At 42.7% G+C, this 14,311-nt stretch overlaps 1 protein-coding gene across 23 annotated transcripts in view; it reads left to right on the forward strand.

Annotated features, from left to right (window-relative positions):
• LOC133489997 (formin-binding protein 1) overlaps window positions 1-14,311 on the forward strand; it is a 61,905-nt gene that overhangs the window by 4,939 nt on the left and 42,655 nt on the right. For 19 of the 23 annotated variants that reach the window (XM_061799410.1, XM_061799409.1, XM_061799408.1 and 16 more), the window contains exons 1-3: window positions 1,563-1,619; window positions 4,612-4,809; window positions 13,445-13,560. In XM_061799410.1, coding sequence (XP_061655394.1) covers window positions 1,578-1,619; window positions 4,612-4,809; window positions 13,445-13,560 — 356 coding nt within the window. In that variant the 5' untranslated portion in view covers window positions 1,563-1,577. Of the gene's footprint in view, window positions 1-1,562; window positions 1,620-4,611; window positions 4,810-10,530; window positions 10,812-12,053; window positions 12,198-13,444; window positions 13,561-14,311 lie in introns of those variants that run through there. The other 4 variants (XM_061799413.1, XM_061799427.1, XM_061799423.1 and 1 more) reach the window with 4 other exon arrangements.

Below are 14,311 nucleotides of genomic sequence, written 5' to 3' on the forward strand. Positions count from 1 at the left end.
TGTTTTTGGGATGTGGGAGGAAACCGGAGTGCCCGGAGAAAACCCACGCAGGCACGGGGAGAACATGCAAACTCCACACAGGCGGGGCCGGGGATTGAACCCGGGTCCTCAGAACTGTGAGGCTGACGCTCTAACCAGTCGGCCACCGTGCCGCCGCTACTAAAACTAAAAAGGTAAAAAGTATGCTTTTCTAATGAAAATGCCAGAAAATCTTGACTGTACCAAACAGTACTGCTTAGTGTAAAGGGGCCTACAGAGGATAATAGTTGTCTTGAAACAATAACAAATACTGGGATTATACTATCTCGAACATGACAGAGACGAGTGGTTTGACATGCGTACAAATGCACCCGATTTTCCAAATAAAGCTTCTTTCAGACTGTGATGAGCAATAAAATGTTTTTTTTGTTTTTTTTGTTCAGTCTCTCTGTTGTGACCAGTATGAAATGGCCCATAGACTGGTACCGGCGGTTGGGGACCACTAGCCTCGATGACTAAGAACCTAAACGGACACCACAGTTACTCGATGGAACTCAAATTGTTGAATGCCTTTGGTGCAGCGACACAGCACTGATGACAGCATTCACTGTGCTCATAAAGCCAGACAAAGAGAATGAATGGCTGCCATGAAATTATGACCATTGCAGCCTGCCCGGCCGGTATAAAAAAAATAAAAGGAATGTTTCCATTCAAGTCCAGCTGCAAAATCATAATTCCAAATCCAGAGCTACTTGAAACTTTTGTCTACTGTGATGTCAACCACTTAAGCCTTCACCAAGTCAGACGGTTCACTCCGGTAGGGAAAGGGATTTTATTGGCTTTCTATTGTGCAGTGGGCACACTTGTTTAGGGTGTAAAGCTGTAAATCCTCCCAAAATTGCACAGATTAAAAGGGCTACCAAAAATCACCCCAAAATTGCACAGGTTCAAGTATGACTACTCCAAATCCTCCAAAAGTTGTACAGGTTCAAATAAGACAACCATAAAGCCCTCAAATAAGACTACTGTAAATCCTCCACTTTTCCATCCATTTTCCGTATCGCTTCTGCTCAAAAGGGTCGCGGGCGTGCCGTAGCCTATCCCAGCTATCCTCGGGCGAGAGGCGGAGTACACCCTGAACTGGTTGCCAGCCAATCACAGGTAAATCCTCTACTAGTTGCCCAGATTCAAATACTACTGTAAAAAATCCTCCAAAGTTTCCCAGATAACAAAATATCACTACCATAAATCCTTCAAAAGTTGTGCAGGTTCAAATATGACTACCATAAATTCTGTACCGTGGCGAACTGACCTCTGCGGCTCGGCATAAACGTAACTCAACGGCGTTACAGGTCAGGTTGATAATGATAATCGCTTAAACTTCCCCTTTCCCATCGCTGTCCCCTTGAGCAAGTTAAAAAAACAAGAAGTTGAACTTTATCCCTGATTTAACGTTGACAGTACACCTTTCTACTTTGACTCACCTTGAAAATTTCACTTCTCCAGAGAACAGGGAGTAAGTGAGGAACTCGTTATGGTAGCACACTGACGCTTTGAATAGTCTGCGCCTAGTCCGGTGTCGTCGTTGATCAGGCACGATGGATAAGGCGGAAAGTCTCCTCAAAGCGCAGCATCTTAAGGTAAGTTGATGTTGTAAAAGGGTTTATTTCAATATGTGAGTGGGGAGAAAGAGTTTTGCATGGAACATTTTTATCATCATTAGCTGCAATCAGAGGCGCACAGATGGATGTCTTTCATGGCAGTGGTCTCCTGATAGTCATGTTCTCATTCTGAGCTCTAAACTGCATAGTTTTGGATTCACGTCCTGAGTGTTCTCCCAGTTTGGAACCACCAAGAGTCCCAGCGTTATCTCCCCTGCCGCTCATTTGACATTTAAGAGATTTCCAAGTCCCGGAAACCCAAGCTAGTTTGTTTCCTTCTGTGAGTCAGTCCTTTCTTGCACAGTGACAGCCAACCCCCATCCATTCTCAACCCTTGTGAACGGCTATGATCACCCACCTGCTGACTGTGTGACACTGCCCCAAGACCACTTCTTCTTTGAACCCCCTGTGACTGTAAATTGGCAAAGAATGGACACACATCTCATCTAAAAGGCCTTGCACTGCTCCCTGGGGGTGCGAGGGGGGGTCAGTTAATGGAGTATTCAACTAAAGTAGGACTGTGTTGACAAAGATGCCTCACAGTCTATTGTGGGGCTTTGAGCTGGTTCTTATCTGGCTGGTCACTGGCTTCTTTTAAAGATCATTGAAGCTTGGTGAAGCTTAAAGTGGAAGTAAAGTCTGAATATTTTTTGGCATCCATCAGGGGGGGTCCTCAATGGAAGGTTTGGTCCAGTTCAGGAAAATGCCAGTTGCTCCACTCACAAAGCTGCCCTTTGATTGGATGAGTCATGTCACGTGAGCGGGGTTACAATGCACACAAAATAAAACTAATGTATATTCGCCAAAGGTTGCACAGGTTAAAATATGACTAAAGTTCAAACATCACTACTGCAAATCCCCCCCAAGTTGCTCGGGTTCAATAAGTCTACCCATAGACCCCCCCCCCCCCCCCCCCCCAAGTTGCACAGGGTCAAATGAGACTACAATTAGGGTGTGTCTCGTTCTGGATTTATTGAGGATCTCTGCAATTCTGACTCTATTGAGGACCCTTTTAGAGGAATGTGTATGTCAGTCCTTGTTTTTGCCCTCCTCATCACTCAGGAGAAAGAAGCTGTTTTGTAATTTTGCCCATGACTCAAGATCTTCCCGTTACAGACTGTTACAGCCTCTAATCTTTAACCATTGCACTCTTGCGTTGTTGCAGCAGCTAGCCTCTAATCACCTCAAATTATACTGCCAGCGCAACTCAGTCACCTGAGCGTGTTGCCTTATTTATTTATAGTCAGATAAGATTTGCTTGTTCCTCATGGCAGTGGGTTGGCATACTTCTGTACATCTGCAAAAACAGCAACTAAAAAGCCAAACGAAGACCAAATCCTGCTTCTATAATTTGCTCATGTCTGGCAAGATTTGCTTGCTTTAGAGTTTTTGCTTACTTTTCCTAGGAAACGTTTGTCGAATTCAGAATTTTTCGAAACAAGCGACATTTGGCTTCAAGACGTTACAGTGTATAAACAATCGTTAATCTCGCTAGGATCGGGATTTGCTGAAGTCTGAATTTCCTCAAGTCTCGTAAACTATACGGAGGTCTTACGTCACATCAGGAAAACGGATTGACCTTTGGAATTGTTGAACAATTTTGTTTTAAAGAATTACGGCAAATTATGAATTGAAGACTTCAGGGACATTTGACTTTAGAGGTTTCACAGATATAAAAATGTGTTAATTTCGCCAGAGTTGGTGAAGGATTGTGAGCTAAATGGAGCTCTCGCCTCACATCATGAAGAAAGATGTGATGTTTTTTTTTTTTATTTTTTTTTTTAAACAAATGCCAAATTACACACTGTACTACTTTAGAAACAGAATCTAGAGGTTCAACTGCCCCAAAGATTTGTAAATATTGTGATATTTGGTGAGGTTTTGTGAGCTAATTGAAAGCCTAGCTTCACATCATGAAGCTGTATTGATCGATGGATCTTTTTAAAGCACATTATTCAAGAGTTTTGCAAAATTAGGAATTGTTCAACTTTAGAGCCATATAGACAGATCGGACACTGAATTTTTTGTAACAATTTATTTTTAAATTGGCGGCACGGTGGCCGACTGGTTAGAGCGTCAGCCTCACAGTTCTGAGGTACGGGGTTCAATCCCCGTCCCCGCCTGTGTGGAGTTTGCATGTTCTCCCCGTGCCTGCGTGGGTTTTCTCCGGGCACTCCGGTTTCCTCCCACATCCCCAAAACATGCATTAATTGGAGACTCTAAATTGCCCGTAGGCATGACTGTGAGTGCGAATGGTTGTTTGTTTCTATGTGCCCTGCGATTGGCTGGCGACCAGTTCAGGGTGTACCCCGCCTCCTGCCCGATGACAGCTGGGATAGGCTCCAGCACGCCCGCGACCCTAGTGAGGAGAAGCGGCTCAGAAAATGAATGGATGGATATTTTTAAATTACAATATGCTGTGTCACGAATTGTATGACTTTGGGGACATTTGACCTTAGAGGTTTGACTTTATAAAGATTTGTTCATCTTTAAATATATTTTAGTCTTGTATGACATCAGGCATGAAGATGGATCGACATCTGGATACTTTAAAACCTTTTTTTTTTCTTTTTTTTTTTAATGAATTGAATTATGCCAAATTCTAAATTGTATTAGAATTATTTGTATTTAAAATTTAAAGTGTGTTAGAATAACATTTACCCTACTTATTACTGTGCCTTATGTTGCAGCAAGTTTGGTATTTTCTTATCCCTAGTCCAGGCAATTGTATTTGTTGTATAAGAATTAAAGAGCTTTGTCCTGCGCACAGAAAAGAAAAACAGCTCAGCTGGAACAATGACTAACGTGTGCTTGAAGGCCAGGCAGCATTAATCCACAGAGCAGCAGCCTCTCATTGGATAAGTGAGGCCAGTTACCAGAGAGTTGCCGTAATCAGATTAATAACCGCGTCATTTCATCAATTTTCCTACTGCTCGTTCCCCCTCGCATTTTACTTTTTCTTCCTGACCAGAGATGGACTGACTTCCTTGGAGGTTTTTTTTTTTCAACTTTTTACGGTACTGTAAAGACTGCTGTCATGTTGCGCCGAAGAAGTGAATTTTTCATCTTCTTGGACAACCCCCCTGTGAAACCCGAGAAGGATGGCCACAAGCTGAGTCCTTATCAAGAGTACTTACAAGTGCTTCTCCAGATGAAGATGACCAGCACTGTGAGTGAGCACACATGATATTGAAATTGAACCACATTCAATTGAATTCACTTGTATATTTATCCATCGTCGCTAGCTGACGAGCACTGCTTCCACTAACAACAGGGCTGCGAACAGAGAGCGGTTAGTGTTGCCAACTTAGCGCCATTTGGTCACTATATACTTCTGATTTTCCGACTGCTCTTGCGACTGTTTTTCAAAAAAATCAACTAGCTTGTTTCATCGCTTCTCAGAATCAGACAACAAGAGAGGAAGAATTTTCACATTGTTTTGCATACGACACAAAAACAGAACAGCGGAAGGTAATCATGGAGTCTGTGGAACTGAACATTGCCAAAAGACATGGTGCCCTTTTATATGTTGCAAAAGCAGTGATTTATCAACATGTTGGAAGATTTTGACCTGAGGTACAGTATGTGCTTCCAATTTTGCTGAGGTCGCCATGCTTCACCTGTACAACCCGACATGAGAAAAGAGTGTGAGCGTGCTAGGAATGTCAGATTTATGTGATATGTCACAATCATATCAGAACTTCTAATTGGCCCAAAGCTAAGGTAGGGAGGAGTAAATAGTTTTGGATGTTTGTTTTATCTGCACGCCAGTTCCCAAATGTAGGTATGCCCTCTTCAAAAACTGATACAACATAATAATTTATGAATAATTATTTTTCGGATACCCTGAAACAAACAATCTCACGGAGCCGTCTGCACTAGGACTGGACCAAAGGCCGCGGCCGCAGGCCACCAGAATGGAGTCCCCCGGTGCAGCTGTGACGCGAGAGCCTGCCACTTTGGCGACTGGGGACCCCTAGAGGCCGGACCACGACCACGGCCCATCACAGCTCCCAGTGCAGAGGGCTTCCTCTGAGGAAACAGTAAAAAGATATTAATTAAAAATAAAATGATGCAAATATAATTTGCAAATCTAAAAATATAAAAGCAGGATAAGTTAAGATACAATAAATAATGATGAAAGAATGGAGAGAAAATAACAGTAAACGTTGGGGCTCGCGAACCCCCGCGGTGTCCCCGGATCCCAGTTTGAGAACCACCGTTCTCGATTGATTGATTGAAGTGCGTAGTAAGAAAGGAAGCGGTGGTAAAACAAGGATGAGTGGACGAGGCTTCCAGTTAGTCATGTTGGTGTTACAGCGGCGAGCTCGCTTCGTTTGCAGGAGTACACCATACGATAGAGGTCTTACATTTCAGCTGGGCTGATGCGTTGTCGCTTTAAATAACCGCGCGGCATGTAAACGGCAACTCTCATGGTTAAGGTCAGCAAACAGCTGCTCTGATTTTGCACGAGGTTCCTGCGAGTGGCCGTCTGCAGTCTGTTGTTACTTTGGTAATTGATAACCGATCGCTATTTGAGATGGCGACTTTTTGAGTAGACACGCTAGAGTCAAATAAGTAAGTCACATATGTGGAAGTCATAACTCATAAGTCAGTCTCGAGATTTAACCAAGTTTCAAGCTGGTCCCAAGATATTAGCCATGCTTGTTAGCCTCGGTAGCAAGGCTATCGTATTTATTTCACCATTTATGGACAGGCTAGGTCTCATAGCTGGTTGCAAACTTTCATATCTAGACAGTATTATGGTAATATATTAACGTTACCTTAAATTTGTTATTAACGTTACCTTAATGGGTGGTGGCTCGTTAACGTGACATCTTATTGGAAGTATCGTCTTCGTGAGCCCGTTTTGCATAGCCTTTCTCTACCAAGGTGTAGTGCCTGAAAAATAATAAGAGCTACTAACAAGTTTATTTTGTTTTATGTGACATGTACCAACATTCCGTGTTTTCGTTTTTTCACGTTTTTGTACATTTTCCCCGTAACTGGTCAGTGAAGGTCTTCGGTCTGGCACGTGGCTGTTTCTCTTCGGCCCCTGTTCCCTGTGATGAGGTTACTCGGGGCTACAGGAACATTATTCCACCCCGCTTCCTTGGACAAAGCGCCATGTGTGTCAGAAGAGATGGCTCGGCATGTCCGCCAAATATTTGTCCACCCTTGTCGTACGCCCACGGCCCGTGAAACAGCGAAGCGCTGCACCGAAGCAGCATAGTGCCTCGCTGTGTGCTAGTTGAAGAAGCAGTATGTGAGGCCGTTAAACGTAGTTTTATCTGCTTTGTTGGACAACAGGGCTATTAGTCAATTATCCCATTTGGGAGTAAGGGGTTTCCTCTCAACTCGTCTTATGACCTCTGCCAAGCGTGTCAAGTGTGAGACAACTGTGCGAGTTCACTGTTGCTGCGAATTTTCAACCAAGCCAGTAGTTCAACCGGTCGTCATGACTGGTCGGGGCCGCTCAATCGCTCTTCATACACAGCTGAGATTTTTTTAAGCTGGCCAAAATGCGGACCAAAATTCTTTGGGGATCCAATACACTGTTCCTATTTGTTTTCAGGTAAAAGCTAGAATCTAGCCGAAATGTCCTCACATACCTCGGTTGCACACTTTGTGATCAAGCATGTTTTACGTTTTCACAGATGACTTATGTCAGTGAAATCGTTACAACAAATTAACGTCTTCCTCAAATTGGTGCTTCCCTTATCGTAAGTGGACGACAAAACACATTAACAGCCAGCCCGGTTTGTCGGCCTCCTGTGACAAATAAACACCTTCCTTTAAAGTAGATGCTTCCCTAAAAAGTTATTACCTTTACTGATCCTCATCGGTGGCACGTCTGTATCTTTACAACGTCTTGGATTGCGCATAAAAGTTGTCGCAAGATCCATTGTAGCTGTCAGTGGGCCGTGTTATGAATACAGGTTATCAGGAGTTCTACTGTACTTTGTCTTCAAAACAATAGGCCTCAGGGTGCCGCTCCCCACCAGAACGTCTGCGCAGGCCCAAAGACTCTGGCGGAACATCTGTTTTGCATTGACTCAACAGGTTTCCTGTCTGCCTCTGATGCAATGTAAAAGAAGCATTAAGCAGACGAGACTGTAAATCTTCGGGTTATAAATAAATAACTGGGTAGCGCCCCCTGGAAAGTAGAAAAGAAAATGACCCCCTGGTACCAGTTTCACCGATCGACATGAAATTGGATGAAAAGGGCTATCGTAACAGACCGCATTAAAAAAGTCGCAACGATGACGTCACGAACCTGAACAGCAAATCGGCCATTTTGTTTGAAGCAGCTGTGTAGGGAGAATCCCATAATTCACTGAGTGGCGCTCCCTGGAAAGTTAGAAAAAGGTTACCCCAGCACCAGTTTCATTGGTCAACATCGTTTCATTTAAATTTCGTTCGTGGGTCAACGCTATCCCTTTATTATTGCAATTGTGTTTCTTTTCTGGTAAGAGTAATTATTTTGGGTATCTGCAGATACTGAATTTTTTTTTAATGATCCTTAAAAATGACATGTAATCCCTAAATCCACCGTGCAGAGGTCATTAAAATACCGGAAACACAATAAGCAATATTTCTGCAATTTATAACCCTAACCCTTAACCATTTAGCATGTTCGGATAAAAGCAGATGGACTAGAACCCCACCAAAAGTCATTGAACCCAGATTGCTCATTCTGAATGATTTAGTGAAAAAATTTAATTTGAAGTAGCTTTACAAAGGTCTTTAAAATACAATTAGATTGACTTCCATCTGAAGATATGCTGGTATGAGTTGCTTGTGATCCAATAATGTGACCTTTGTACACCTTTTTCAGTTTGTTACCCTATCTTTTGTGGTCATTAGCAAGGGTTCCCTTTTAAAATCCTTGAGTTAATATTTTCTCTCACTCTCTCGTGTTTTTAATCACGTATTGATTTTTCTTCTTCTACTTCGTCTGTGTCCATCGGAGTGGCAAACTGACGGTGGTATCAACACAACGGGTACCTGGGAGCGTTTGTCCCAAGTTCTGAATATGCTACGCAGCAATTGCCTTATGGCAAACCTTGTAGTCGAGTGATTGCATCTCATCTTGGCCATCAAAAATTCTCACTGCTCCATTGGTTTTCAACAATCTTGTACTTTTAAGAGAGACGATGATCACAACGACAGTCATTCTCATTTGATGCATGAACCCAGATGCTTATTTGAAAAATGTGTCCAAATATGCGATCTTTCATGTGCACTCTAGTGCTAAATCTGTATTATCAGTCATTTGCGGTACGTTTTTATGAAATATGTTTGAGTTAAACTAGTTGATTGTGCGCCGTTCGTAACATAAACCGAGGACCCCCTCGTGTACATGGTTGCCATCGGATAGCAACGTTGCGGTAATACCCTCAACTCCCGAAAGCACCTGGAGGCACCGCAGTCGAGCCTGATTGCATCATATGTGATTGACTCACTTGCTCCGATAGAGTCCATTCATTCGAGAAACTAGGAGCTCTCCCGTTATCTGGCTAGATCAGATCAATATTCCCTGGGTAGGCTGTAATCAGCAGCTCTAATCAGGAGTGGTGGCTAAATAACGTGCATTCGCTGCGATTAGGTGGCGGTATGGTGCATTTCGATGATCCCTAATCCCTGTCACCGTTTGGGAAGGGCTGTGGGTCAGCAGGCTGATCCTTGAACAACCGTTTATTTGTTTGCTTTATGTCACATGGGCCTCGTGTACTTATATTTAGCCCCCCCCCAGCCCCCCACCCCCCCGCTTGAACTCTCTTTCCATTTCCCGAATAATAAAAAAATGTTTAGCCGGGCACTTTTATTTGTTTTCCCTCATGTGCTACCACAATAGAGCACACATCATGGGGAGTGGTGGCTGAGTCCTGAAATAACAAGCAGAGAACGAAGAGTTTTCGGGTGTTTTTGAAAGGTTTCACATGCAGTTAACTGTTGTCAAAACTATCTTCATTCACGCGGACTGAAAAGGCTGTAATATTCATGCCGGGCCACTAGTTGGCGATGTCACTTTGTAAAGAAACACTGCAGTGAATCCCCAATTGTTCGCCATTCGCTGTTCATCGCTAATATGCTCTCTGCAGAATAGGAAAGTAGTAATTGGTATCAGGCAAATATGTTGAAATATGCTGAGGAGGAGCTAGGTTTAACCCGGGTTGTTAGCGGAAGTTATGGAGCGTCTTTGCTGGATGTACATGTTTTTGCTCTGGCTCAGGGTAACAAACGATGGCAGTCTCGTTAGTGCTTGACAGTTGCTATTTTTAGGGGTTGCAACGGCCTTCCACTGAATTTTTTCGTAATCAGATCCTGATATGTTTGGATTTTTAGGGTACAAAATGTGGTTACTGTTTGTTTTGTCTAAATGGCCCCACAAAACTCGGTTGAAGATTTTCGGATTGGCATGTCTCACGTTTTTGCAGACTACCGAGTCCAGTGAAATCCCGACACTTCATTTGAATTAATTAGTCTTGTGTCTATATCAATAAGCACCTAAAAGGTATATAAAAAGTCTACACACCCATGTTCAAATGCCAGGTTTTGAAATCTAAAAATTAGACCAAAGTAAAGTGTGCACCTTTTAAATAATTTGTTTCCTTGCCTGTCATTGATAATTCATAAAGTTTCCAGTGGATAGTTTGCCTCCTCTTGCCCTGATGTCATGAGCCCAAAATGATTCAAATTGGAGATTAGGATGTTATTCTTATGGTTTTAACGTCATAAAAAAATGTGGTCCACTGAAGGCCTGTGGGGGTGGGAGGTTCAAGGCCAACGCTCCCCCCTCAATTGTAATCCCTTTCCTGTGTAATCCCGCCCCATCCCTCCTCCCTCCCTTCCTTCTCTTCCTACCTCTCTACCTCCCTTCTTCTGTTCCATTCCCTCACTGTCCTCCTCCGCCGTCACGTCCATTGCACCTTACGCCTGATGGGAGCATTAACACTGCGGGCCGCTTCACATTTCACATTGACTCGGAGAGTGGAGTCTCTCCCTGATTTCTGTGCCTAACAATCAGGAATTGTCGCGTGGGAGTCGGCGGGCACGGTTCCCAACCGCTACTCGGAAATGGTCTTGTGGATGGACTCCGTATCGGACTAACCTGGGTTTTGGATCTGAGTTTTGGAACGGGATACGATGGTACCGCTGCAAAAAAGGGTAACGCCAGTTATGCGTAGAGGAGTGTGTTTTTGATTGCAGCTCTGATGATTGTAAAGCTATGGACCTCTTAGAGAGGAGGACCCCCCCCCCGCGCCTCATAATCATAATGGCCATTAAACATAACTACTATGTGTACAATGGACCACCGCACATTCACAAATTCATCTATTTTCCTTTTTGGAACCTATCTCCAGTTATTTGTGGGAACCCTCGATTATTCATGTCTTTTTTTTTTTTTTTTTTAAAACAATCCCCTGCTTTTTAAACATTTATTATTATTTTTTTTATACCCTTGTGCATGTTGTCGTTTTGTCCCTGGTCAAGACACTTAACTCACATTGCCTATGAGTGACTGGCCCCTCTGACCACCACCAAACATCCAGCATGTTTGGTGGTGGTTTAGTGTGTTTTACTTTATTGGCGTGCCAGACCCCATATTTAGGTATGCACTTTGCAAGAATCGTTAGCATAGTTGCCTAAGTCATCTTTGAACGCTGTCGAAAACACGAAAAAAACCATAAAAAAATATCAACAAACAAGAAGAGTCCAGTTGCCTCAATTTAACTTTGACTACCATCACCTGGATGACTCAGAATCTCCATAAAGAAAAAAAAAACATTTTAACCAAGCACACTGGTATATTTGATCAATATTGCGAAAGTAGGTTAAAAATGAGTTTGGCAATCACGATGGATCCTCAGGCTGCAGTTCACGAACCCCAATTTGAGTACCACTGTTCTAATGAAAGGTCTTTTTAAAGAAGTATTCCTGCGTTATCTGGTCTGCCGAGTGGCTCGTCGATGAGTGATAGCGCATTGAAACAAGCAAACAATACGGGCCGGAAGCTCCCCTCTCACTCAAGACACTATTATTGTCTCCCCCACCCTGTGAGGGATTCACGGTGAAGGCCATTTTATCCTTTTGCATGCAACATTGTGGCCTTTTACAGAGCTACAGCTGTACCGTGGAGGACTTTCAAAGCAAAAATCTCTTTTCCAGAGTCGTCATAAAACCTTATTCTGACATTATTCATTGTCGCACGAGTCACCTGATATTAATACCTTAAAAAGAATAAAACACTCCTGTGGATGTCGCAATATCTATGGGCCTGACTGTGAGTGAGTTTCTGCCGCTTTAAGGCAACTGGTGTTTTTAATACACAAGATGTGGGGAACCGCTTGAGCATTGTCCCCCACCACAGCTACTTCCTGTGTCACAAACACACTTTCCTGCAGAGGCGCGTTAGTCAGTCATGTCGCCTGCAGGTTCTGGTCATGAACGTATCGAGTGGACACTCGAGACATGGTAGATGACAGGATGGGGAGTTGCCAGAGTGACGCCATTCTAGCGTGTTTGTATCTGCAAAAATATAGCGACAATGTTGTGAGTACGCCAGTGGATTTTGTCTCTTACAAGGCACATTTTGACATTTGCACTCTATGCTTTCATTATTTTGTATTAGCAGGGGTATTCCACGAGTGACTTGGGAAACTGCGCAGCAAAATAGTGTAATACAATTCATGTGTCCAGAGCTTAGGCAAAGCGACAAGCCAAGCTAATATTAGCCTGCCTGTTTGTTATTGAAAATCTATAAGCGTAGCACATATCTCCTCCACCAATAAGCAACCACAAGTGGTTTTCTGCGAGGACCGTGTGAAACTGTGCAGCAAAGTGGAGACTGTAGTCTACTAATACTGCAGTACCCCAAGCTAATGTACAGCAACAAGCTAAGATAACATTACCATACAGGTTTGATTTGAACATATCTAGCCCCAATCTGCTCAACCAATGAACAACCAGCAATGTTTTAGTATTAGTGTACTCCACGTTCTCCGCTTTGCTGAACAGTTTCCCAGGTTCGAGTTGCTCACTGGTCGATCAGACTTGTGATTCGCGGCAGGAAATGACCAAACCAAACACACTGGCTAATGTAAGCTTCACCTTTTGCTGTTCCTTTGCTCCGGATGCTGCAGTGTTGTTATACTCCAGTCTCCACTTTTCTGAAAAGTTTCCCCAGTGTTGGTTGCTCATTTGTGATGAAGTGACAAAAATAAGCACGCACGCTAACGTTTGCTTACCATGTTGCTATTTCCCAAGGCTACAGTACAGTATGAGTGTACTGTACTCCGCATTCTCCATTTCGCTGCCCAGTTTTCCACAACATGAATGAAAAACAAGTGCTGATTGCTCATTGGTTAAACAGATTTGTGACACGTGGCAAGAAATGACAAAAATAAACATGCATGCTAACATTAACTTAGCATGTTGCTATGCCTTAGCTCCCAAGGCTACAGCAAGTGTATACTGTACTCCACAGTCTCCACTTCTCTGCACTACGGTATGAGTGGGAAACCACTGCTGGTTGCTCAATGGTTGTGCAAGTTTGTGATACGAGGCTAGAAATGATAATAACTAATACATGCATGCTAATGTTAGCTTAGTATGTTGCTCCACCTTCGGTCCGGATGCGGCACAATGAATGCGCTCCACCGTCTCCGCTTTGCTGCAGCGGTCCACAGGAACTTCGTTCTCCTCTTAATTGTTTTTGCAGTTTCCAACCTCAGCATTCATTTCTAAATGGGCACTTTTGATGCAGCTGCCATTAACGGAGCACTCTGTCTTTCCCGCAGGATCAATTTGACAACTTGGAGAAGCATACGCAGTGGGGGATCGAGTTTCTGGATAGGTACACCAAATTTGTCAAGGAGAGGTCTGAGATCGAAACCAACTATGCAAAACAAATCAGGTGAGTGCTTGAACAGGAGTGATTCAAAATCCTTTAAACTGGGACATACATACTATTATATATATTTTTTTATGTCTTGTGTACACATAGTTATGTGACTGGAGTGTAATTATACGAAAATAAAATTAACCACTGTGTTCTTCTAAAATGAAAACTTTACTCTCATAAAATCGCTCAATTCTTCTCGTAAAAGTACAACTTTATTCTCGTAAAATTACGATTTGTTTCTTGTAAAAAGAAAACTTTATTCTTGTAAGGTTAGAACTTTATTCACGTAGAATTACAATTATACTCTGGTAAAATTCCATCTCTATTCTGGAAAGGTTGACCACTTATTCTCTGAAAATTCCGATTTGATTTAGATAAAATGACATCGTGTTTGCTGTAAAATAAGAACTTTATTCACGTTGAATTACGACTTTGTACTGGTAAAATTACAATTATACTCTTGGAAAGTTGCAACACTATTCTGGCAAAGATTACGACTTTATTCTGGGAAAATCACAATCATTTTATTCACATTGCAATTTAATTACAATTTTATTTTTGCAAAATAACAAATTGCAACTTGATTCTCAGAAGAATGCCCACTTTACGCTCTGAAAATTTGGATTTTTTATTCTGGTAAAATTAGGACTTTACTCTGGTACAGTTACGATTATATCTACCTGAACCGTCCGACTTTATTCTGGTAAAAGTAACATTTTTATTCTTGTACAGTCAGCCAAAAGGCAAGCAGAGCTGGCGTGTT

This window comes from Phyllopteryx taeniolatus, chromosome 15 (genome assembly GCF_024500385.1).
Source record: "Phyllopteryx taeniolatus isolate TA_2022b chromosome 15, UOR_Ptae_1.2, whole genome shotgun sequence".
In the NCBI taxonomy this organism is placed as follows: domain Eukaryota; kingdom Metazoa; phylum Chordata; class Actinopteri; order Syngnathiformes; family Syngnathidae; genus Phyllopteryx; species Phyllopteryx taeniolatus.